Source organism: Citrus clementina, unplaced genomic scaffold, assembly GCF_000493195.1.
Source record: "Citrus clementina cultivar Clemenules unplaced genomic scaffold, Citrus_clementina_v1.0 scaffold_3, whole genome shotgun sequence".
NCBI classification, from domain to species: Eukaryota; Viridiplantae; Streptophyta; class Magnoliopsida; order Sapindales; family Rutaceae; genus Citrus; species Citrus x clementina.
In genome coordinates this window covers 44,728,300-44,754,369 of record NW_006262339.1, presented here as the reverse complement: position 1 = coordinate 44,754,369, position 26,070 = coordinate 44,728,300, and the positions used below count along the sequence as shown (strand labels likewise).

The 26,070-nt window shown below is 33.3% G+C and overlaps 4 protein-coding genes across 4 annotated transcripts; 1 reads left to right on the top strand and 3 right to left on the bottom strand.

Annotated features, from left to right (window-relative positions):
- Positions 1-1,313: 1,313 nt before the first annotated feature.
- LOC18048809 (adenylate isopentenyltransferase 3, chloroplastic) lies at positions 1,314-3,017 on the bottom strand. Its single transcript, XM_006444055.2, has 2 exons — positions 2,934-3,017; positions 1,314-2,456 (listed from the first exon to the last, which is right to left on the bottom strand). Exon 2 carries the CDS (start codon positions 2,435-2,437, stop codon positions 1,472-1,474), a length of 966 nt encoding a protein of 321 aa, XP_006444118.2. The 5' UTR covers positions 2,438-2,456; positions 2,934-3,017; the 3' UTR covers positions 1,314-1,471.
- Positions 3,018-14,937: 11,920 nt separating this feature from the next.
- Positions 14,938-15,744, bottom strand: LOC112100000 (glycine-rich cell wall structural protein 1.8-like). Its single transcript, XM_024187565.1, has one exon. It carries the CDS (start codon positions 15,742-15,744, stop codon positions 14,938-14,940), a length of 807 nt encoding a protein of 268 aa, XP_024043333.1.
- A 3,487-nt stretch (positions 15,745-19,231) lies between these two features.
- Positions 19,232-23,222, top strand: LOC18049795 (TVP38/TMEM64 family membrane protein slr0305). The gene is made up of 9 exons (XM_006444053.2): positions 19,232-19,502; positions 20,344-20,405; positions 20,800-20,854; positions 21,070-21,168; positions 21,524-21,610; positions 22,385-22,501; positions 22,624-22,716; positions 22,904-22,934; positions 23,080-23,222. Exons 1-9 carry the CDS (start codon positions 19,398-19,400, stop codon positions 23,208-23,210), a joined length of 780 nt encoding a protein of 259 aa, XP_006444116.1. The 5' UTR covers positions 19,232-19,397; the 3' UTR covers positions 23,211-23,222.
- A 344-nt stretch (positions 23,223-23,566) lies between these two features.
- Positions 23,567-25,660, bottom strand: LOC18049794. The gene is made up of 7 exons (XM_024187564.1): positions 25,190-25,660; positions 25,034-25,114; positions 24,701-24,940; positions 24,541-24,597; positions 24,148-24,213; positions 23,778-23,837; positions 23,567-23,698 (listed from the first exon to the last, which is right to left on the bottom strand). Exons 1-7 carry the CDS (start codon positions 25,658-25,660, stop codon positions 23,567-23,569), a joined length of 1,107 nt encoding a protein of 368 aa, XP_024043332.1.
- Between the last annotated feature and the right edge of the window lie 410 nt (positions 25,661-26,070).

The following is a 26,070-nucleotide window of genomic DNA, read 5'->3' as shown; positions in this document are numbered from 1 at the left end:
ACTTCATTACTTCTATTTTTTGATTAGATGTAATTTTTTTAGGTAATAATGTTTTGCAATAGTCTTGAAACTTTACTGAGATCATCCCTCTATAATTTTTTTTTAAATTTTTTTCTCGTATATCATGCATTTTGTCTTAACAAACTTTATGTTTATTCTCAGAAGAGTAAATTTCATCACATCTCTTCTTATATTTATTATAAGGAGTAAATTCTATATCGTCTCTCTTCTAATTAGGTGTAACTTTTTTAAATAATGATGCTTAACAATAGTCCCGATAAATTTCATTACTTCTCTCTTCTGATTAGGTGTAACTTTATTACGTAACGATGCTTCACAACCGAAACGTTATTGATATCATCCCTCCACAATTTTTTATTTTTTTCTCTCTTATATCATGCATTTTTGTCTTAAGCGAGCTTTATATTTATTCTTGGACGATTAAATTTTGTTACGTCTCTCTTCTTATTAGATGTAACTTTTTTGAGTAATGAAGGAGTCACAACTATCTTGAACAAATTATTGTGTACAAATTGATATGATAAAAGGTGATTTGGTTATACAAAATCATCATAGGCTCACATAATTAATAAAAAAAAATAACTTATATCACTTTTCTGTCAATTTCTTCATGCCACATTAATTTATATATACTAATTTGTACAAAATTATTTGTGACTCTATCATTATTTAATTTTTTTTTTCTTCATATAATAAAACTCTTTAGTTTTGGTTTGAGGTTTGCTGGGGAAAAAATTATAGTATAAAAACTGTAAGAATCTACTCAAATACTTTTTAAAAATATATATATACATTACATGCAACTAAAGAGATTGAGAAGAGCGATATGGACCACCCAAATACCATTGAACCATTTTTAATCAAATTTTATTTAATGGGTAATTTGATATTGGTTTGATACATTAATAAAAATTTTCAGTGACATGTAATTAATGTCATTTAATGTAAGTGGGTGAGTTTTCTCTAATACATTCAAAGAGTGATTTTCTAATCAGGAATCTTTAATTTTAATAAAATCAAGAATTAGGTAAAAGATAAAAAAAAAAATTAGATTTCAATACACTACATAATAAAATACAGTGCATTAGAGTCTGTTTTTATTTTATCTTTTAACTTATTCTTGATTATTGGAAATTAGTATACATTCAAAACTTTTAAACAAATAGTTATTGTTTGATTTTTAAAAGAGAAAATACCGTGCATTGGAATCCGTATTTATTTTATCTTCTAACTTATCCCGGCTGATAGAAAACTATTATACATTCAAAACCTTTAAACAAATAGTTATTGTTTTACTTTTAAAGAAGAAAACGGACCTATAATCCTGGTAAAACCACTGCTAACACGTACAGGGAGGCTATAACATACAGCTATCAAGAGGAAAAAGAAAATGACGAGATAATAATAACTCTTTATTGTTGTCGCATCAAAATTGCAGTTTTGATCGATCTTATACCACGAGGCATTGCTTAATATTATGATCTCTACTGGCTACAGAAGCTGGCGGGACCTCCACGGGCACATTGTACAGAAATTCTTCCACTAAGCGAGTGCTTGGGCCAGCCACAAACTTTTCCCACGCCTCATCCGCTGCTTTGCCGTGCTGACGAATTCGAAACACTTGTGTTGCATCAAAACGATGTATATTCCACCGTTTGACGTTCATTAGCCGACGTATCTTCTCCAGTTGGCGAAACGCCAATTTGCATGTGTTATATTTCACTGCCTGAATTGCTTGTTGCAATAGCTTGGCCTGATTCTCTTCATCCAAAAACGGCTCCATTTTGAAATAGAGATCAAACTCGGGGACTCCAATTGCTTTTCTTACCCCCTTTGAATAGTCCGCGTTGGGATCAAAGAATTTTCTCACTTCATCAATCATGCCATTTTGGACCATCCTGTCAACTCTCTCGGACACAAATGAACGTAACACCGGCATCGATACATCGACCCAGAGGAAACAACAATCATATTTCCACCGGAATCCGTAATCCTCGTCATCAACCAGAGCCTCGATGTATGAATTGGAGCCTCCAACGATTATCGGAACCTTCCCTTTATTCAAAGTTGATTCAATGGAAAATGAAGCCATGTCGCAGAAATTTTGGGCGGTGAAATCTGCATTAGGATGTTGGATTCCTAGCAAATGGTGCGGGATACCACACTGTTCTTCCTCGGTGATCTTGTTGGTAACTATGTCGAGCCCCTCGTAAACTTGAATTTTGTCTGAATTAATAATTTCCGCAGGAAATCGAGTTGCCATATCTATGGAGAGTCGTGATTTTCCTGTTCCGGTCGCCCCCATTAGGATCAACACCTTTTCTTTTTGTCGCCTGGAAACCAATAGGTCCATTCTCGGCCTACATGAAGATAAATCCATGGCTGGCGTTGGTGTAATTTGATTCAGCGTTACCATGGAGATTCCAATGACGAACCTATTTAACAAAACAATAGTTCTCAAAACACAAATGGAAATCTGAGATGGGTCTAGCAAATTAATCTTCATAACAAAATGTTTTAAAATCTATTAGTATTTTTAAAACATTTATAAATATATATAAATAAATAAATAATTACAAATTTCAATACATCACGGAATAAAATAAATTATAATGGAGTGTTGGTTGTTTTTAAGTATTCTAACTTATCGTTGGATGTAAAATTTCTCTAATAAGAGCGTCCTTGTTGTAATAAAATAAGGACATCATTCACAATTAAAAAAAAAAAATACAATCTCCAATATATTAAAATTTATATATTTTTTTTTATATTTTAGTAACAACAAAATGATGATATTCTCATTATAAAAATAACTATTTAGTGTAGTAGTACAATCCAAGACTTTGATAAAGTTCAGACCCTGAACCAGAGAGCACATGTACATACGATTATATATTGTTACAGAAACTCACCTTCTTGGAGATTTGATATGCGGCAAATTGAAAAAGGTTTCCAGAAATCTCTGTACTGAAACTCTCTCTCTTTGATATTTCAAGTGAAACTACCCAGCACAAGTGGTGGCAAGCTGAGGCTCATAATTTATAGAGGCGAAATGTTAACTGGGGTCTCTTTCCATTGCAGTCGACTTTTGGCAAGGAAAAGTGCTATTAATTTTCAACAATATTCCTTGAAAGCTATTTTTTAATTATAAGCTTAAGAAGGTTCATAATCATGAGATTATTCTTAAAAATAATGTCTTGACTATCCAGGCTCCAGCAACATGTAAAGTAAGAAAGCAGCCATGGTTGGTTAGCGATTTGATATTTCTGTATGCGGTTATGCATTAGCAAATTGTAGAAGAATATGATTAAATTTAAGCGTTAAGTGCTGAATATTTTGACTTTCATTGGCAGCATTTGATGGGCATTTCAGTGACTAAGTGACTTCCACGCACGCCTTTCCAGCAAGTAGGACTAAAAAAATTCTCCTTAACAAAATTAAGGAATAGAAATTTCTGTTATCATTATATTCGTCACACTTTACTCTTTAAAGAGAGCGATGTAAAGCCAAAGTAGAATTATCATTAATTTTTTTTTTTTTAATGAAACTTGTATGTGGGTCAACACGCAAAAATGGATGCTGTTGCCTGTTGCGTTATAATCAAAGTGTATGGCCAAGTACTTTGATCCTTAAAGAAAGTTACTGTTTTCGAGCGAATTTAAGTTGGGCACCCAAGATTCTTCAAGGACGGCAACGAATGTTACAGTACTAGCTGGAATCACTGTTAAAAGGAGCCTTTTCCATTTGCAAAATCTGATTCCTGATCTCATCCAAGTGGGGGCTGGGGATGATAATTGAAATGACGTTTTGGCCGGACTAGCTAGTTAGATTTACAATTCACGCTTCGATCAACTCGAAAGAAGCCATTGTCAAATGTCACCACTGGCAACATTATTCCAGCACAAATGGTGCTATCACGGCCCTTCGGCTCTTCTAGCAGTTTCTTCTACACTCCCACTTAATTTCTCTTCCCAAATAAATATAAACAAGGATTTAGATTCAGTGCTGAAATGATCTGTGTTAAGTTCTTCGTAATCTTTCGTCACACGTGCACATATTGTTATATACAGTTGAGATTAATTAATTTTATATTCTTATTTAATAAATATAAAATATACATTTCTAAAAAATTGACTGCAGAAATAAACAATTATATATTTTAAAAAGATCTGCTTAGCACTGAACCTAAATCTTACCAACAAATGCTGTTGACATGAGAAATAAAATCATGGGATTAAGTTGCAGCTTTTACACGAACTGACGTATATATCCCGCCATGCTTAACATAGCCATCTAGGCTATAGCTAGCTATACGCCATACCTAGAACCTTGGTTTGGAATAAGTAGTTGTACATAGGTTTTGTAATTTTGTGCCATATCATTGCCGAAAGCCTATAAAAGATAAGCGTCGCTACGCCGGATTCTATGTCCTAAAATGACCCAGAATGGTATCGATCCATTTAACCATGCACAATTTCCTAATTCGTAATCATCAATTCCTTGTCTTCACCCCTTTATACATGAATGAATCCAAGATTCATCTTATAACTTCGTTAGAATAAATATATTCAGCAAGAACAATAAGTTAAATTCTTTCTAGATCACTTTTATGCCATCAAATCAAAATTATTGCAGCAATGATCATTATCAACTTCTATTTACCATTACATCAATGAACAATAGTTAGCGGGTGGCTTGTGGGAACTTAAACGAAGTGGATAGATCACGCGACCGGAACTTTAGGGATATAATTCGACAAATGTGCAATCCAGGTGCAAGGATGAGATAGAATATTGAACTTTTATTTTATTTTATTTTCCCGTTTTGTAGCTACATGCTAGGTTTTGGCTGCTCATGTGTCCATAATCAACTGTTAATATTATCAATCATGTCAGCACGAGTGAAAATGGCCTACGTAATCCTCGGTCTAAAGATGATTGGGCTAATTTGGATTTAGGCTTCCAAAAATTTTAGACGAGGGATGGGACTTGGGACAGGATCGCTGGATTTTTTTCTTTTTTTTTTTGTTTCAATTCATGAAATATCGCTTAATTATTAGGGCCACAACAGCAGCTGAACTGACTCGTTGAGGAATCGAAATGTAACAAGTTGTTATTGTGTTACGATGCTTCAGAATTAGATACTTCATGTACATACAGAGTTTGCAATCGAATTCTTTCGGCCAGATCTTTTCAAAAGTCAAGTAGCTGGACATTTGCGATGATAGCTTGACTTTAAAGTTGTTTCTATTTAAACGGACACTATTTCATCCACACAAAAAAAAAAAAAAAAAAAAAAAAAAATCTAGCTGCAATGTAGGAATCCAATTTGCATTACTTCAAAAACACAACACATTCAACCATCACCACATATTGGAGTAAATGCTTCATTTAAGTACATGTTTTCTCTGGCCCCTCAATGATTGAGCTTGCATGCTTAACTTGTATGTGTGTGTGTGTATATATACACTTTTTATGCCCATTTCCCTTAATCAACAAATGGGTCTTTGGTCCAATGAGAGAAACTTTGTACTTACAATGTTGAGTGAAAGGGTTTAAAACTCCATAAAAATTTTATGGAGGTTAGTTTGAATACTCCCTCAATTATCAACATAATTGAGTGGAGACAGTCTCTCCCTTACGAAATGTAAGTGGAGTAGGCACCTCTTGAATATTAGAGAGGATTTAAAATATCTGAACAAGTGCTTCAATGTATGGTAATAGTCCCAGTTATGTAGTATGATTATAAATATTAATTGTAATGTCTGATGTAATGTCAATAACATCTCTATATAACAAAATTCAAAAGAAAAAAAAAACTCCCCTTAAGCAAAAATAGAAAATATATCTCCTTTTTCAATGATTTGTATCTTTTTTTTTTTTGGGAATTTTTTAAGCTATTTCTTTTGAAGTAGATTTTTGTCGTTTATAAGTATTTATAGTTGAACAAGGGAGCATGAGTCTTCTAAGGAATATGTTAACACTCATTGTACAAAAAGAAATAGAGAATAAATTCTAGGATATGCACGTATGAAGATACCACGGGTTACAAAATTTGTGTTGTCTATAAAGATGTAAGGAGAGTGGTGGAAACTATAAATACTCTTGTAATATGGATTAACTTTGCTAGGATGCTTGCATGTGGTATCTGGTTATGTCTACACTCTTGTAATATGTGATAGTTATTATAATGAATTTCTACACTCTAGTAACATGTGATAGTTATTATAATGAATTTCTCTCTCGTTTGTGGTTGTTGCCTAATCAAAAGTGAACTACGTTAAGTTATTGTAACTCTTTGTGTTGTGTGATTGTTTTTTTTTTTTTTAATCCTTTTACACGTCTATTGTTTTTGCTTATTATTTCTGTGATATGTTGCTTATGAGCTTTTGTAAGGGGCTAAAAATTCCTACAAGCACAGAATTTTTCTCCTCTATTTGTGAGAAATGAAAGACCAACAATCTTTTCTTCGTACTAATTACATTAGGTTATTAATCTCTTTTCTTAATTTGTGAGAGCTTTGTCTCTACTTGTGTTAAAGTTATTTGTGTGAGTATTATCTCGTGTTTTGGTGGTTTAATCCTCTACTTTGGTTATGGTTGGTTTTTGGAAAATTTCTCTCCATTTTTTAAGAATTTTTTTTTTTAATCGAAGTCATTATTTTAGTAGGAATAAATATTTTCATTGTTCAGAGCTAGATATTTTCTTATTACAAATCTATGGTTGTGTTAAAATCTTTTATGGGTAGTCATCTCTCTTCTAACCGAAGTTTTAATAGATAAAGCACATCTTATTTGTACAAATTAATGACAATCCCATTCTTTCCAAGATCATTGTACCTATTATCTATTTTCTCCATTGTTTATAACATATTTATTATCTTTTCTTTTTTTTTTTGCTTTAATTTTGGGTCTAAGGGGAGTTTGTTTAACCCAATTTAAGGCATTTATTAAAGCTTCCGTTGCTTTTCAAAAAAAAAAAAAAAATATATATATATATATATGTGTGTGTGTGTGTGTGTGTGTGTGTGTGTGTGTGTGTGTGTGTGTGTAGACTGTTCGTAAGGAATTCTTGCCGAACATGAAGTACCTTACATTTATGCTTGTTGAATTTTAATTAATGTGATCTTTGTTTTGTGTGGCTTTAATCTTATTTTCCAAAAGGTACACATTCTGTCTGTTACTCTATTTAGGTGAAATTGATTATCGACCAAACATGTTTTGTCAAATTTTGATAACACAGTCTGTTAATATGATAGCTATCATATTCATTTATTTAATAAATGACTAATCACAATAATTAACACATACGACAAATAAAGCAAGAGGAGAGGATTCCTATCCATGAATGACACAAAACTATTTTTTTGTGGGAAATGTACTTTTAAAATGTTATATTTACATTGATTGTCTAACATTTCTGTTATTATATATATATATATATATCAGAATCATGCGCGAGTCAGACTGATGTATATGGGCCGAGGTTTTAGGTACAAGCGGCTATTAGTTAATGGGTTGGCCTTGTTTGTTCGGTTCATGTTTAACCCATTGGTTCTTCGTTGATCGACAACCCCCCAACAAAGAAACCAAACCATCACAATCACATGTAGGGATAGCAAAAATCCCAACGGAGACGGGTATTTTTGGGAAATTTTTCCATTCAGGGAGGATATAGAGATAATTTCATACCTAATTTCTTATTCGGAGAAGGGACGGAAAAAAATTTTTACCCAATTTCTTATTCGGGGAGGGGATGGGGATGAGGTGGAATCCCCATCCCCTACCAATTTCCTCATTTTAATTTTTAATTTTATTTTAATTTTTTAAAATTATTAGTAAATAAATAATAAAATTTGAATTATAAAATTATAAATATTGGTAAAAATAACAAAAATATCAAAATATTTATATTATTAAACTTTTAGGCCTAATTAACTAATTAAAGTCCTAAATTTTTATTTAGGACATTAAAAAACTGGGTAAATACTATTAGCCCAAAAATTTTATTTTAATTTTAATATTCATTAAATATTTTTAACTTAAATATATTTTTTATTTATTTTTAGATGTTATAATTGCCCACAGCGAATTATAATTTTAGTATCTAATTTAATTTAATCTAATATTTGCTCTTGATTTGCTCCGATTCAACTATTGTGATGTAAAGAGAATAATCCACATTTATAAAGTGCCCATGCCACTATTGAAAAAGTTAATTTTGAATTTAAATTCGATTTTATTTGTAATAATTTTGTATTAGACTATTAATTTATTCACAATAGTTTGTAAAAGAAGTTTGTATCTCTTACATGCTACGTTACTTACTAATTTAATGTACGTGATTTTTGTAATGGATATTAATGTAAGATATATTTCAAACTTTACTCTTATTTGAATTTTTTATTTTAATATGATTAACTCAAAATCAAAAATAAAAAATGTATTAGTTATTCAGGGATCGAGGACCCTTGGGGATCCCCTATTATTATTCGGGGAGGATATGGAGATTCTCTCAAATAATTCTGACGGAAACGGGGAGGGGACGAATACATACCCAAAATATCGAGAATGGATCTGAGGAGATTAATCCCCTCCGCTCCCCTCCCCTTCCCTCCCCTTTCCTCCCCATTACCATCCCTAATCACACGGAGTGTGACTTGAGGAGCAGTTTATAGAGTTAATTTAGACCGTTGGTATTTGCGAGATCCTATACGTTAAAGGCCACGCAAGTGAATCCTATGCGGAAACTAGAAAAGTGTGAACAGATTATGGGGAGCCACAAAACTGAATCCCAAAAAAGTTAAAATATATATATATATGATAAGGGATTCCTAAGGATTTGACTAAAGGCAAAAAAAAATGTATTTCATTCACTAAGGGTGCGTTAGTATATTGTATTATATTATATTGTATTGTATTATTTTTATACTGTTGTATTGTATTATGCTATATTGCATTAGTACTGTATTATAATAATGTTGTACAATATTTAATGATGTACTGTACTGTATTAATTTTTAGTTATATTATGTTTGGTGTTGCACTGTATTGTATTAATTTTTTGTGATTAATTTATATTATATATTTATAAAATATATTTATTAGTATTTAAAAAAATAAATATAGAGGTCTTAAATTTTAGAAATTTAATTACAAAATGAATTGTGCAAATATTTTATATTATTAATTACAATCCAGCGAGATTTTATTTATTTATTTATTTGGTTTACATATGAAGGCTGAAGCTACATTTGCCAAAAATCCACCCACAAAAATACTTTAGCCAAACAATTAGGATAATTTTTTCTTAATGTAAAGTCAACTATGGATTGGAAATACTTCTACATGCAGTAATAATTTCTAGGCCACAATTAGTGAAGCAAAGCACCAAATTCTTTTTCTTTTAGACAATTCATCAAACAAATGTCGAGCATAGATCTATAAACTCATCCATTCGCAACATAAAGTAACAAAATCTCAATCAAAGCCTCACAATAACTTAATCAAACAAAATACCAATTTAATTTAAAGGCAACAAGAAGACTCCATTCTATTTTCTTAACTGAAGATATATTAGAAACTAAGTAAATCACAAAAACAACAAATGATCCTTTTTCTTTAAAAGAATAATAATCAAACCAAGTACAAAAAAAAAGCACGCATGATCTAACATACTAACACAAAGATAAGACCCTCACAGTTTCAAAAATGACGAAGGCACGACGGCATGATGAAGGCAGAGGAGCATGGTGGTGGAGTGTCGCGAAGGCATGCCGCGCAGTAGTCTCGCACGTCGTGGAGGTAGATAGCGAAGACGGTGGTATCGTGAGACAATGGCGGTATAAAGGCAGATCACATGGAGCTTGTGGTGTTTGAGGCAGTGGTGGTGTGGAGTTGAGATTTGTGGAGTGGATGTGTGGAGATGCAGGCGAGCCACTACACAGAGAAGGAGAACGAAAATGAAAGCGAAATATTTTTGGTCTCAAAATAATTACAAACCCGTGTAAACCCGACTCTCATGCGGATTTATTTTATGCGGGTTTGACCGCATTACAAGCTTCTTTTGACCACATTAAAATACAGTGAAGAATAGTCACCAAACATGATATTCGAAAACTTTAATGTTATGAGGAGTCCTAATACTATGTAATGAGGGCTGCCAAACACACCCTAAAGGTGGCTGACTAGTATGGGCACCCACCACTTAAATAAAGCAAAATAAAATTCTGATAAAATATTTGACTAGAGATTTGAGAAACAAAGACGTAAAGAACACTTTATGATTTTTTGCGTGAAGATCTGGGATCCACAGTTGGACGGCCCAGATTTTGACATGAGCGAGCGTTGTTGTCTCTCTCTCTCTCCACCTAGAAATCTCCAATAATAGCATCTTCATTTTATTAAAATAAAGATGTCATTAACAAATAAAAAATACAATCTCTAATATATTAAATTTTACTCTTTTTTTTTTTTTTATATTTTACAGACATCTTAACTTTTGTTCTCATTAAAGAAGGATTATATATGTATATATATACAAGGGATTCCTAACGATGGGTGTTTAGTTTTAAATCGAATTAAACTGATTATTTCTTTTTAGCCACACTAGAGATCCCTAAAGATAAGCTAAAAGACAAAAAAAATACAAATTTTAATATATTGTCAAAAAAATTGTAAATAGTCTATTTCTTATCTTTTAATTTATCTCTTACGTTAATAATATATATATATATATATATTTATCAATTAGAAACACAACATTGTCAGAGAAAAAGAGAGAGCAAACAAGTGATGCAACAATAGTCCAGATATTGCTTTTATTCACTCTTAAGTGTGTACAAATAAGAAAATGAGTTTCTTTTGTAGTTATATAATTTTACAAATGAACAGTAAATAGATATATAATTAGTCATAAGTAATTATGACAGGAGTTATATATAGTAGACGAAAAGTTGTTTGATAAAGAAATAAAATGTTGCTTTGATTATGCACACTCTCTACCTTTGGGTCTCCATATTTTTAATTCCCCTTCAGCTTCCATTAATCACATTATTCTCCATGATATGTATGGTGTTGCCTATCTTCGGTTTGTTTTATCTTAACTCCCTTTGAGGAGTCCCTATGTATATATATATATATAAAAAAGGTTATTTGACGAACATCCATATAATTATGATTACTTAATAACACTCTCCTCTGATGTTCACTATGCAAAGAATATGCTTTATTAAAACCTTTAATAGTGAAAATCATATATGAAAAAGAATAGTAAAGGAAAAATAATACACAATTCATTTGTATCTTAAGGAGGTACAAACTACCTTATTAAAGTCTTACTAGGAAAACCCGACAGGACAAAAAGAGATAATGCATGTAGTCCTCCATATCAACAACCCCCATTGATAAATATACTCCCCCTTAAAATGACATAAGTGCTTCAATGATCAATCATATATTGTTAAACTTTGGCAAAACAATCTACAGGATTGACACCATCCTTCTAAAACTTGTATTGATAATAGAATTTGGATAAACTTTATGTTTCACATTATTTTTATGTCTACAATTTTATACAAGGCAATTGCAAGAATGCGATATCATATAATTTGCAATTTGGTACAAGATACTTTGCAATATATTACGGTACCTTAGGACCCAAAACAACATTTTTACTGTAGAGGAAGAAAATGATAATTATCATATTAAATTTCTAATATGAAATGCTTCAATATTTATATCATATGCCATGCAAGTATTTAATCCTTAGATTGATGCTAATTTCTTCATCTCGAGAATTTTTTATATTTTGAATTTTGTTCTCAAATAGTAATTAGTCATCCTCCAAGAGTTATCTTAAGAATCAAATCATCTCAATGTAATTGTTGAGATTGCAAATCTAGAATTCAATCATTTCAATAAAATTCAAATTGCAAAGTGAATAATGACATATATATTTCTCTTATAATAAATTTTTGGCAAACCCATTATGGTTCATAACTCCTGATTGTTATAATATACATAAGTATGATTACAATTTTGCCAAGAGTATATAAGGTGCGCGCCTTTTGATTTAACACTTCACATACTTGTTTCAAGTATTTTATCATTCAAGGATAAATTCATAAATTCTTCTATTTTAATTATGACATATTACAGTTCTAGTTCACATTTTGTCAATAAATTTTATGACTTCAGGCATATGGATTACAAGTTCAAAGTTCTTTATATTTTGCTAATTAACTTTACATCTAGCGTATGGAGTACAAGTCCAAATATTTTTATTTTTGGCTGATCAAATAATTTGATGCTCTTCACATTTTATGATCAGGATCATGAAATTATGATAACAACAAATTTTTTATTAACGACAATCTTATGTCAATTTTAATTTTTCTCTTATAGCAAGTGGATATTCTTGATTAAATATGTTCATTTTTCAATATGTATGCGCAATGAGATTTTTCAAAGCTTCCTTACATATGCCTCTACAAGGGCTATAGATTTCTCTCTTGTAATTTGCATGTGTGCTTTCTATAAGATAATTTGAATCCTTTTTTTTTTCTCACTATATTCCTTTTCAAGGGTAATTGAGATTCATTTACTTGTTGATTAATATGATTCTTTAAAGGCAATATATTCAATAATTAAATTATTGAAATCAAATATGTTATACATGCAAATAAGGTCTCTTCAGGACCACCAAATTATTTTATGTTAACTTCCAGGGAAGTAAATTTTTATACTAATGGATCTATCACACGCTTCAAATGTTCATATATTTACTTGTATTACCATTTTGTCCTTCAAGGACATCATATATATCAACCCATAGTCATAATCTCTTCGTAATTTTCTCAATTTCACATATCAATAAATTTATCAACAATGCATTGCACAATAATCCTTTTGAACTTCAAATTCAAATTAATTGCATCAATATTAATATGAGATAAAATGATACATACCATTATCATGAAATCAAGTCGTACATCATGTATAGCTTTTCTACCCCTCGTGATGGGAAGACTATTTCAAGTTGAGAATTCACAAATGATTTATTTCCATAAATCCATCTTAACTTAATTTAAACAAAAATCAAGAATCAATAGAATCTTCTAACTCTATAACTAAATTTTTTGTGAATTTTCTATAATTTAATATGTATTCATTACCCTCATATGTAAATTCTTCATGTCAGAGCAGGTAATAACTTTGCACTTATTGAACTACCAGTTCATCACAATAGTTATATCAATTTTAAAATACCTAGAAATTTTGTAATATTTACCAAGTAGGTTCTTTATTATTTATGATTAATAATATAATAATAATATTATTATAATAATTGTTATAATAATAATTATTATCATTATTATGATTATGATTATTATTATAGTAATTACTATTTATTAATGTCATTGTTGTTATTTTTACAATAATATTATTAAAATTTATTGATTTTATTAATATTACTATTGTTAAAATTTAGTGATTTTATTAGTTTAATTATTATTAACTATTGTTATTATTTTTATTCTTATTCTTATTACATTAAGTACAACAATTAACTACGAGCATTTAATAATTTACAACAGTTCATTCTAATTCTAAGATAAACTAAACACATTAATGAAAATGTATCTCATTCTAATTTCAATTCTTACAACTTAAGCAAACAACTTATTCTTTTTTTTTATTTTTTTTATTTCAGCTCATTTAAATTATCAATTGGTAAACACACTATTAATTCTAACAGTAGGCTCCAAAGGCGAATGATGGAGAGGGCTAGTTGTGGCTACTAGGAATTACTTTTATTTTAGATTTCAAGTTTTGACATATTTTTTTATAATCCCTAATTAATAAGATAAATGTTTTCGATTGGTTCTTAATTAAAACAAAAATGAATCTTTAATGAAATAAACAATGTTCACATTAATCTCTAAAATATTATTTTAGTTTAAGCGGGTTGAAGTAAAGCTCATAGCTTCGCCAGAATCGCCACTGATAGGCTCTGAGGATTCCTTTTTCCAGAGACTGACTACGTTATTCTATCCAAGACTTCAAAACCACGAGGACGAAAGCAAATGAGCAGAGCATTTTTTGTTCGACTTTCCGAAGAAATGGGTTTTCTACATCTTGTTTTAATTCTATTCTTCTGTTTATTTGAGTATCACTCGGTAAAGAGTCCGCTAATATATGCCCATCATAAAGAAATTGCGTAAAGAAGTATTCCCAAAGACTTTCTTCAATTAATATGATGTGGCTGCATTCACAATTTTGTCTTAGGGACTGATATGAAGCCACAGAACCCTCCTATATATTCATGGACGTAAATCAAATACAACACAGCTTAACTTTTGATGAACTAAGAAGAGAGATACAAAGCAATTTTTTTTTTTTTTTTTTTTTGGGTAAACCTCGACGGAAATGAAGGCAAATATAAATATAATTATAATTATGTAGTCTCATATTAAAGTGTACTAATTTCCCTTTTTTTTTTTTTTTTTTGGGTAAAGGCTGCAAGGATTATTACTTATACAGCAGATTCTATGAGAGATTGATAGAGGTATGTATGTTACCATTATTATGATTTCTGTTTTGCATTATTTGAGCACAACTCACTTGTTTAATTTTATTCCTTTCCACGTTCTTCACATGACATTTCCGAATAAGAAACTCACAAATAGCCAGCAACCAGCTGAATAGCTAGGAACCAGCTGAACTTTGATATTAATATCATATGATACAACTTCTGGCAGCATTCAGTTGGCATCCATAGCTTCTTACATTACGTGATATGAATTTTTTTTTTTTCTTTTTTGGTTTTTTTGGCCCATAAATCATAATAATCTTATTTTTCTTAATATTAGAGTAAATTAGGTGGTAGTGAGTGCAGTAGAGATGAGAAGATATTCTCAAGGGGCATAGCCACCACCATGCCCACCGCCTTCACCTCCTCCGGCACCATATCCGCCCCCATGTGCACCTCCTGCACCATATCCTCCGCCGCCGCCGCCGCCAGAACCGCCCCCGCCGCCGCCTCCTCCAGCAGCACCAGCTCCACCACCATAACCCCCTCCTGATCCTCCACCACCACCGTAACCACCTCCATGTGCTCCTCCGGCACCATAACCGCTGCCACCACCTCCCCCGCTTCCACCACCTCCTCCTCCAGCACCACCAGCACCATACCCGCCTCCTGCACCTTTTCCTTCACCACCACCACCACCGTATCCAGCACCACCAGCGGCAGCACCTCCACCACCACCACTTCCACCACCACCGCCGCCACCATATCCAGCCCCATGTTCTCCACCGTATCCAGCACCAGCACCACCACCGCTTCCATATCCAGCAGCTTCACCCGCACTTCCGCCGCCGCCGCCACCCCCATTGCCGCCTCCTCCACCACCACCGTGTCCCGCCAAACCTCCATAGCCAGCACCACCGCCTTCTCCACCGCCAGCTCCGCCTCCATATCCAGCAGCACCATGGTCCCCCGCAGCTCCATATCCACCACCTCCACCAGAGCCGCCGCCGCCGCCCCCACCACCACCGAGGCCTACAACAACACCAACACCAGCACCTGCTCCAACGCCATGTCCAGTTGTTACAGTGTGGGTAACTTCTTCTTCAAGAGAATAGAGGTTTCTTGCGGCACAAGTTAAACCTAAACCTAGTAACACGAAGAAAACAGCACTAGCAAACTTGTGGGTAGCCATGAGAATGTATGTTACTATGTTTTCAAGTCCCACGAAGGATGGTTTGATATGCAAGGCAAGATGGGTATTTATATATAGGAATGGGAATGGGGTCCAAAAGCGCGTTTGCTGCAGAGTGTGCAGTGTACTTTTTATTTCAAAAGGGAACTTCTATTGAGGGGCGCATGAAGGGTTCCCCCACAAAGTGGTTGAATAGTTACACTACATGCCTATATGTTAGTGTGCTTCTGCTGTCCTCCATTTTTGATCATCCATGTGATGATATATATGTAGTGCTTCTGCTGTTGTTCAGCATTAAGCTTTTCTTCACCTAAAATTTCCCTTCATCCCACTTGTATGTTTAATGGGTGTCCCACTCGTTATCATAATTAATTAATCTTTTTCACACTCTGGATGGATAAGAGATAATCTGAAAAATTAAGTAATGTTGCTGAGTTCAGTTATAAAATAATTATTAGTACTCGTGCTGCGAGCTGAATAAATTTTCGGTGCAGGCATTGGTGCATGTGTTTGATTCGGCATTAGCATCCTAATTGTCATGATGAAGCCATTTAAGAATTTAATTAATATTAAATTTTAGACATTCATCCTCTTGGAGTATGAGATGCGGCAAAATGAAAAAGGTTTGAAATCTCTCTGCAGTACTGAAACAAGAAAATCCGAGCTTTAAGTATTAGCTTAAGATTGGGGAGGTTGGTAATGATTAGATTATTCTTAATTATTAATATCTTGACATTCTAGAAACTTGTAAATTCGTGCGCGCAATTTCTGTAAAGAAGTGGAAAGAAAAGTTTTTATTTTATTTATTTTTTTTATAGCGATTTGGTATCACTATATGCATGTGCATGTGGTTTTATATATGCAAATTGTAGAAGAGTATGCTTGGATATTTTTCATTCATGGACCCCATTTGGTCCCGTTTTCCGTGATTAATTAGGTGACATTCCACGCATGCTACTGCACGAGACAGGAAAATAAGTTTTTCTTGAAAAATCAACGAGGAGAGATTTCTGTTATCATTGCTCATACTACTTATTAATTTTTTTATAAAAAAAACCATCACTTAAGCCCTTAGAAATATTCATGTTGTATTACCAAAAATTAATAAATGAATAGGTAAAAATGTACTTAAATTCATAATACTTAATTATTTTATAGAGTTATGTGGTTTGTTTTTCAAATCAATACGTTCTTTAGAAAAATCTCTTAATTTCCTCTATACACTCTCTATGATGATAGAATGTTAGAAAAGAATAGAATTTCTACGTGTAATTTGGGGACTATAACCAATTATATGTATAACTTTCCTATTATCATTTGATATTCTTATTTTAGTCCATCATAAAAAATAGAAATTACTCTTAAATTTGTATACATTAAAGGCACACACTCTGTTAAATACATTGAAGTTCAGATTATCAAAAACTTTAATAAATAACTTTCAATTGGATTTAATTTTATGAGACAATTTATAACACATAATTATTCACGTATAAATCAAACATTAGATTCACTTTAATCTTTAGACCGTTAAAACCAGAGAATCGTCAATTGAAAAAATAGTTCACAATAATACATTAGACTCGAAAGCAACCATAAACAAAAATAATAATAATAAATTCTCTTTTGAATTTATTTCTATGAATTCTTCATGCTCTATATGTAGTATAATCCAAAGATCCGTCAGGTATAGCCTGAAAGTTTACATACCACTAAAGATGAGATTCAAACGTATACCTAAAAGGTATATGCTTGAGACAGATATACCTCCATTAGCATTTAGACAAATATACCATATTTTACATGAAAGTATAAAATACAACTTCCCTAGAATGGTATTAATTTTTTTTTTTTTGAAAAATGTATTGAGATCAAGACAAATATGACAAGAATTATATATATATATATATACATAGATAGGAAACATAATTTATTTAAGTGTATTAATATACTTACAAAGTTAGAATTTAAAATTTTTATTTTATAAGACGTGTCACTAATCAATTATTATCTTGTGTTTAATAATAAATGGAATGATTTCACAACACCAATTGCCATATCATTTACTCTTTCTTTAATGTTCTCATTACTAAAGATAATAAATATACATTTTAACTTTTAACCACAGCTGCCATTTAATGTTTGTAGAAATTAATCATACGAGGCTTATAAAAAATGGCAGAACACAAATGAAATGGTCTAACGCTTCAATTTGACCTTGATTTCTAAGATATTAAGTGTAGACAAAACATCAGACCATGGCGACAACCATGAAAAACATAGACAGTCTAACAAGTAACAAATATTTGGGCAAAACAATCGTATGGCGAGATGCGTAACGGGGAAGTATTTTTTGATCGTGTTCTCAAAACGATATGATAGTTGAATTAGTTTGCTATCCTTGATGGCGAAATTGATGATAACATAAAGATTGTGTTGGTGCTAGAATTTTACTCGACACATTCAAGAAATAAACTTTGAAGTCAATTATGATAACATGAGCATAGTGGACATGACCTTGATTGAGTTTGTGCACAAATTACATCATTTAGAAGTGATTTATGATTTATCGTGTTGAAAATTCTCAGGGTAACTAGAAAGTCCTTGCTGAAAACTCGTTCTCTTCATGCCCAAGCTAAAAATCAATGACAATAAGAAATTATAAAAATTTAGTAGATTATCACCAAATACAGTACATATGAGTGGAGCCAAACGTAAACTTTATATAAACATTGACAAAAGCTTCAATTCAGTCCCTGATTGTTGATGAAATTCTTTTCTGGATCTAGGGTCTTCTGCCTCTGTGGAAGGCAGGGGCATAGAAGGTCTCTTGAAAGATTGCCGGAAAAATGGAGATTATAAAGTTAGGTATGAAAAATTTTTGGTTCTGATTCCTTTTTTCTTTTTAAAAAAATTAATTATTATGTCTTTTAAAAGAAATTTTAAAATACATCAAGATAATATAATCAATTAATACATATATGAAATTTATATTTAAATTTAATATAATCACTACTTGTACGATGATTTTTTTAAAATATTATATATATATATATGTTTTATTTATTATAAGGTTGACATAATAGCTCTAGTATATTTTAAATTTTCTCCTTATTTAGTTTATAATTTTATTTATTCTTTTGTTGTGGATTTTGATAACTAATCATGCATTAAAAAAAAAAAAAGGAGGAAACTGTTGCTCCAAGTAAATTCTACTTTGATGTGGCAAATCATTGAAACAATACATAGCGAACACTTTGCTCCAATGCATGAGAATTCATTCTAATTGATGATGACACGGACACTTAGCAAACACTTGGCTACCATGCATGCAATTCTATGGCCAGACGTCATCTAGTTTGTGTTTTGTTTTGTTATTATTACATGATTCATATTTGATTTTAGCAAATGGATATGCCGCATCGCATTTGACAAATTAAAAACAACGTCTAAGTATAGTAATTGATTTGATTTTTTGTGGCTTAAATTGGGAGAAGAGAACCAACGGACCTTAAATAAAAGTGGCGAACGTGGACGGATTACGGGTGCGGGCACCGTTGAAGCAAGGTGGCGCCAACGGTCGAAAGGACGACGGAGAGGGGCTGAGCCAGAGGCGTGGGGCCTGCAGGCTGTGCCTGTTTCTGTTACCAAAAATGGGTGTAACGTTTCTCACTTGGGCCTCTGCCTTTCGAATCGGAGTCTTGTTCCTCCTCCTCGCAGTCCTTCTCGTCTCCTGCATTTCCCTTCCCATTGAAAAGGCACGTGTTTTATGTCATTTAATTTCCTTTCTTTTTTTCCCCTATCATTCTGCATATCTTGTTTAAATTTGCACGTGCTTGTATCTGGCTATTTCAGTTTTTTTTTTCTTTTCCGAAAATGCTAAAGAGACAAAGCGCTCAACAAATGGTTCACAAAAATAACGAAAAATCGGTGCCATGTTTACAATTTAAGTGAACGTTCCGTGCACTGTAAGCAATTTCAGGGTTTCGGTATTGTTGTGATCCATTTTTTCATTTCAATTATTACGGTAGAGTATGAATTTATACGCTTAGAATAATACCACATAGCCTAGGGTCTTCAGAGACCGAGTTGTGCCCAAACTCCCAAACTGAGCTTAGATAAAAAATCTGTATCGACTAGTGACGAGACCTATATCCATACCTAGGAAGGAAGAAATGTTGAGGGCATCACACCACTAGGCTAGGCCTTTAGTGGCTATTTAATTTGAAGTTATATTCTCAAAAACATATGGGACTCTAATTTTGTCCCACATTGCTAAATTATGGCTTAATTTAGCAAAGCCTTGGCATGTGGCCTTATAGGCACTTGGGTTCCTCCTCCGCACAAGCCAAATTTTAGATGAGTTGTATCAGAAGAATAGACACTGCTTGGAGAAGGCTCTTGTGGAAGGCCTTCATCACCGAGAAGGCACTACCTGGTCACGTGTCGGGTGCAGGATCCGTGGAGAGCCCAACAGATGGGCAGCCGTGCATATCCTTTCTAAGGGATGGCTATTAAGTAGATTAGTCATAGGTTACTATCACAATCTCCTTCATCTGTGATATTTTTATTAAGAAAAAAAATTGTTTGTTTTTACAGATATTGAAGGATTTTTTGATATGGATAAAGCAGGATCTTGGGCCTTGGGGTCCGCTTGTGTTGTAAGTTTCTCCCACAGGCCACAATTAGCATCCATTTCTCAGCAATAAATGTTTGAAATTCATCTTCCATTATGTCATCCTTGCTGATCACCTTGATTAAGGTTCTAGCATAAGCAAAGTACTACACTGATCAAAAACAGAAACTACTTGATGGGTGTGGTTACTAACTATTTCTGATATTACCCAAGTGGAAATATAATAAAATCATTAAATAATGAACTATTGATTCTAAGCCATCTTTGGCGATGAATCAACAATTAGCAATTTGTATATAAGTACGCTATGATTTCTTCTGAGATGGAAGAAACTAAGGCTTCATTCCATGAATGAATAAACATTAGTGCAAGTAGTTGCCAGTCATATATATCTAATATTTTTTTCTGGAATTTTACAGGATCATCGCATATGTTCCTCTCACTGTCCTGGCAATTCCTGCTTCGATACTGACAGTAGGTTTAATTTGGATTCTTTCTTTTGTTTCCTTTGAGATTCTCTATGCAGAGCAGCTTTCTTCTGCTTTCATCTATCATTGGAAAAATATGTGTACAAATAATTTTGGCCAAGAGTGATGTTTGTCCCAGTTTCTTTTTTTGTACTTTATTGAAGATTTCAACATCATGCGGCAGTTTCTTTGTCATTTGTCCTTTTTTCATGCATTTTCCAGCTTGGAGGTGGTTATCTTTTTGGACTGCCATTAGGAGTCGTAGCTGATTCTGTTGGTGCAACAATAGGTGCAACAGCTGCATTCCTTATTGGTAGAACAGTGAGTTCCTCTACTCCTGCTCATGTGAGTTATAGATCATATTATCATGTGTGTGCGTGCTTGTGGGTCAACTGCAATATTTCTTGGTAAGGCAAGCACCTCATCCCTTGAACCCCAGAAACATGAGGAAGACAGCAATGCATTTCTGTTTTACTTTCCTGAACACTGATATATCTGCACCTTTTTTAATTTTATTTTCTGTTTATTTGAGTCTTTCTAAGTAAAGAGTCTATCCCTTTTCTTATATTAAAGAATTGTGTTGCAACATTTTTCTTTTTGAAAACATGTTTTTTCTTCTTGTTATGTTTTTGTCGTTTGTAGACCTACATGCTTCTTAGTTTGTGCTGTAGTGCAGTTTGGAAGATCATTTGTCATCTCCAAGTTGAAGAACTATCCCAAATTTCAGGCTGTTGCAGGGGCAATCCAGAAATCTGGCTTTAAGGCAAGAGTTCTCACTGAAGCTTATTGGAAAAGGTTTATCCATACTTCCATTTAGAGTCTTTAATGTCAATTGTTTATATTCATTTATCCAGTGGCTGATAAATATGTTCAATGATCGTTGAAAATTACAACAACTAATTATCATAAGTAACCATTAAAAGAAAACTGACAAATCTATCGTTAACCCAGTGAACTTTGCTGACAGCAATGCTGATGGCATCATGTTTTTTCATCTTCGGTTGAGCTTAGACACATTGATAATAGGGTCAATAGCATTTATCTTTTTGAGTTAACAATTAAAGAAATTGCATAAAGAAGTCTCCAAAACACTGTGCACACAGAAAATTTATAAGACTTCAATTGTGTAATCTTATGTGGCCATTCAAAATTGATTGAATTTTGGAGAACTGAAGTGAAGCTAGAGAATCCTCATACTGGTTGGGAAATTTTAGATAAGAAACATGAAGACAGAGACAGCAAAAGCTGATTAATCTTTACAAGTATCATACATTTTTGGCTATTCAAGTAGAGACTGCAATCAAGTTATTTCCTATAACTGATACCACGACACAAGTTATATTCCAATATGCATAAGTATTTAAATATGACTATGAGATTATACTTTCTGGCTGTCTGAAATATTGTGGTGATTCTTCTTTGAACAATACTCGTGGGTTTATTTTTTATTTTATATGTTCTTTATATTCTAAAAAAATGCAATTCATTTCCTCTGATTTATAATTTTTTGTTCTTTTTCTTTCGATTTTGCAATCAGATAATTTTCCTGCTTCGGCTTGTTCCCTTGCTTCCATTTAACATCTTGAATTATCTCCTATCCGTAACTCCTGTTCACACAGGCAAATACATGCTGGCATCCTGGTTGGGAATGATGGTAATTTAACATTCCAATATTTTATGGGCTTTCACCATTAATGATTGGCTCAAGCTTGCTAAATAACTCAGTTTTAAAAAACCATTTGACTACTGAACTCCTGATTTTGCTTCTTGTGACAGCCAAGTACATTTTCTCTGGTATATGTTGGAACAACTTTGAAGGATCTTTCTGATGTCACACATGGATGGAATGAGATTTCAGCAACTCGTTGGGTTAGCATAATGCCCTCTTATTCTGATAATATGAGGCTATATCACAGTCTCCAATAGATAAAAGGCATATTAGATTGACTTCAGTTTTTTAAAAGAAATTTACTTTTATGCATGGTTGCTGACTCTGTGTAGGATGTTGCCTGTCATCCTTACTGGTTTTATAAGCTGCATTTTCTTGTGGATGTAGGTATATATGGCACTCGGCTTTGTGATATCTGGTAAGTTATTGTCAATTCTTGATTTGTCAACTCTTCTCCTATTTTTGATACAAAATTAGTTTAAATTGAGCAGGATTTCCCCTGAAATTGTTGTTAGGTTATGTAGATGTACTGACTTTTTCTATTTGTTGCTGCTTCAATATAGTGATTCTGATGGTGTGTGTTGCTAAAGTTGCCAAGGCTTCGTTGGACAAATCACTGATTGAGAATGGTGAAAAGTGCATCATGGGCCAATCAATGCTGCCCGCTGGGCCAGAGTCTATTTTGGATTTGTAGAGGCCTCTCATGAGTAAGACAGATCAACGAGGATAGATTGCGAGATACAGAATACTAATATCAAATTTCTTTAATGTTAATTCTACTCTTGTTTACTTTCGTTTGCTGATTTAAATGTGAATCAGCAGGAGTGAGTACCGCAAAGCATCAGAAAATTCGAGAAGAATGTTTTCTCTTTTTCTTCTGCATTTTGATCTTTTTCTAGCATCCAATAACAGCATCTCAGGGCTAGCATAACCATTCAAAAAGACAAATTCACATAATTCAAAAAAACCACGAGTTTAGATAGGATTGCCAGGCATCTTTGAGGTTTTTTGGCTTTGGCAAGCGTTACCCTTCAGCCGAAGACATGAGCATCAGATCAGGTATAGGCCGCTGTTCTCCAACAACTGACGTGCTGCTGAAGGATTCATCTTTGGCAACTCTGCCACCATCTCTTCAAATGGTTCATTTGTATTCTGTTCATTGAGAATGTAGTGGCCATATCCCTGCAAATAATCAGCATCAGTGTTTGGTTGCTACACAGTGAGCTTGCTTGAGTTTTAATTACTCTTTGGTAATTAATACCTCGAGGAAAACGAAAGGATCTGAAGTTGGTTGGCATTCAAATCCGCTTTGACTTGGTTCCTGCAGAATTGAGTTTGCTTTTCAAATTACTTCCTTAATATTATGATATGGTTTGATAAACATACAAATCTACACCATCATTGCAAAAAGTTTACGATAGATATGCACCTATGGAAGTAAATTTTTATCTTAAGATCGCTGGAACTGTCATTAAAGCAAATGAAAGCAATGAAGAATCGGATTCAACTTATTTGAAGTTTGAACCATACGCTTGTATTGAATTTCGCACATAGAAAGAAATACATGTCAATATGGTAAGTGACTGTCGGTGCATAAGTGGTGTAAAATGGCACCTCAGGGTACGCCATACCTTCACTCGTGACTGTAGAAACTTGATGTAGTCAATGGTATCATCCACCACAGCTGCATGACCACCCTGCAAAACCAAAAGTGAACCAGTGCTCACCTTTAAAATTTCACATGCACAATCATTGGAACTAGACATAGCGTGACGACGGACATTGGGATCCCAAAAAGCATACACAATATAACGCCATTTCCTTATTACAATGGCATCTTTAGAGTATTGTACGTAATAAACATATAACAAAATTTTGCTATTATTTTTATATGTAAAAGACAATGTATGAGGGAATTAGCATTAGGATATGCAGCACACCTTAAGATTACATAATTGAAAAACTTCTCGTGTCATGCATACATGTTAATTGTCACGATAACTGTGAAAGCATTGACACATTACCTCTACAGAATGAGGAAGCAGTTCTTGCGATGCTCTGATTCTTTCAGCTCTTCGTGTCTTGCGACAATGAATCAGAAATAAACTTTAGTCAGAGTACTACAACGACTATTATTTTATTCCAAATAAGAAAAATTAGTAAAATGAATTATCTGATTGTAACCATATTTGTTGGTCCGTTGAGTACAGGGGTTGATACATTAGCTTCTGCAATGGCTGAGAAGGGTATTCTACTTGCACGATAAGATGCACTGGCTCTTTGTTTCGATACCCTGGATCGTTGTTTGGAAAGGTAAATAGATGGAGCAACTGTTACCCTGGGATAAAGTTGAGACACATTACATTCTTCATATGGTTCTTGTCTCCATAAAGTTTGATTCTGGTGCGAGATATTGGCATCTACCTATCAAAAATCAAGTCCTCAAGTTTAATGACTGCTTAAGACAATATGCTCAACTTGTATTTGGAAATGGAGATATTAATGGATGAAATAAACCTGAGAAAGAATCTGCTGCGGGAAGAACATAAAGTTGCTGTTTTGTGATTCCACAACATCATATGGGTTCTGAAATCTTACCTGTAGCACATACCCAATCAGACATTTCAGCTTCATGGTCGTTGCCTCATAAAGCACCTAGGAAGATGGCTTTACCTTTGAAACATCCAAGTCGAAGAATGGATAAGCAGGTGCATGACCACAGGCATTTCCAAGATTGTTGAACAATAGGTCTTTCTGGATTTCAGAGTCTCCATAAGGAGGTGTATGACCGCAAGGGTTCCCAAGATTGTTGAACAATAGTTCTCTTTGGATTTCAGAGCCTCCATAAACAGAGTGAGCCCCACCAACAGGTGAAGTAATACACTCTAACATATCTGCACCAGTAGCATTTTCAAGAAATGTGGAACTTTCTGCAATCAAATCAATGTAGCTGCGAGGAGCTTTCCAGCTGTATGGCCACTGAGGTAAAGGCAGAGAATTATGCTGGTTCCCATCCCATCCAGCTTCCGCAACAAAGGGTTGGTTTAGATCATATCCAGGTCCATGAGACTCATCATTGGCATTCCCATCAAAATTTGATGACATCAACCACTGAAATTTCTGCTGATCACTTTGTCCTTCCATTCTATATAACTCAAGCCAAACCTTCTAAGTTCCAACCCTTAGTTACTAGTAAGCAGTAAAATAGCATGAATTACTGTGAGTGGTAAGTACCGTAAACAAAGTGACAAAAAGCAGAGGAGTGAGTCTTATATAGAATTAATCGACCGATTCCAAAAATTTTTAATTTGATCAGAAATTTAAAACCAGACAAGCTAAATGGTATAAGATGCTAAGACGTAGAGAAACAACACATTTATGAAGACACGGCTTAAATCACAGGATATCAATGAATGCAGCGAGTCAAGAAAGAACAGTCTTTATTTATTTATTAGCATCTTTTTTTCCCCCCCGTAATTACAAAGTTCTTTATTTAGTTAATCTAAAAAATAGAAAAATGGATTACAAAATGAGTCATGCATATTTGACATCCG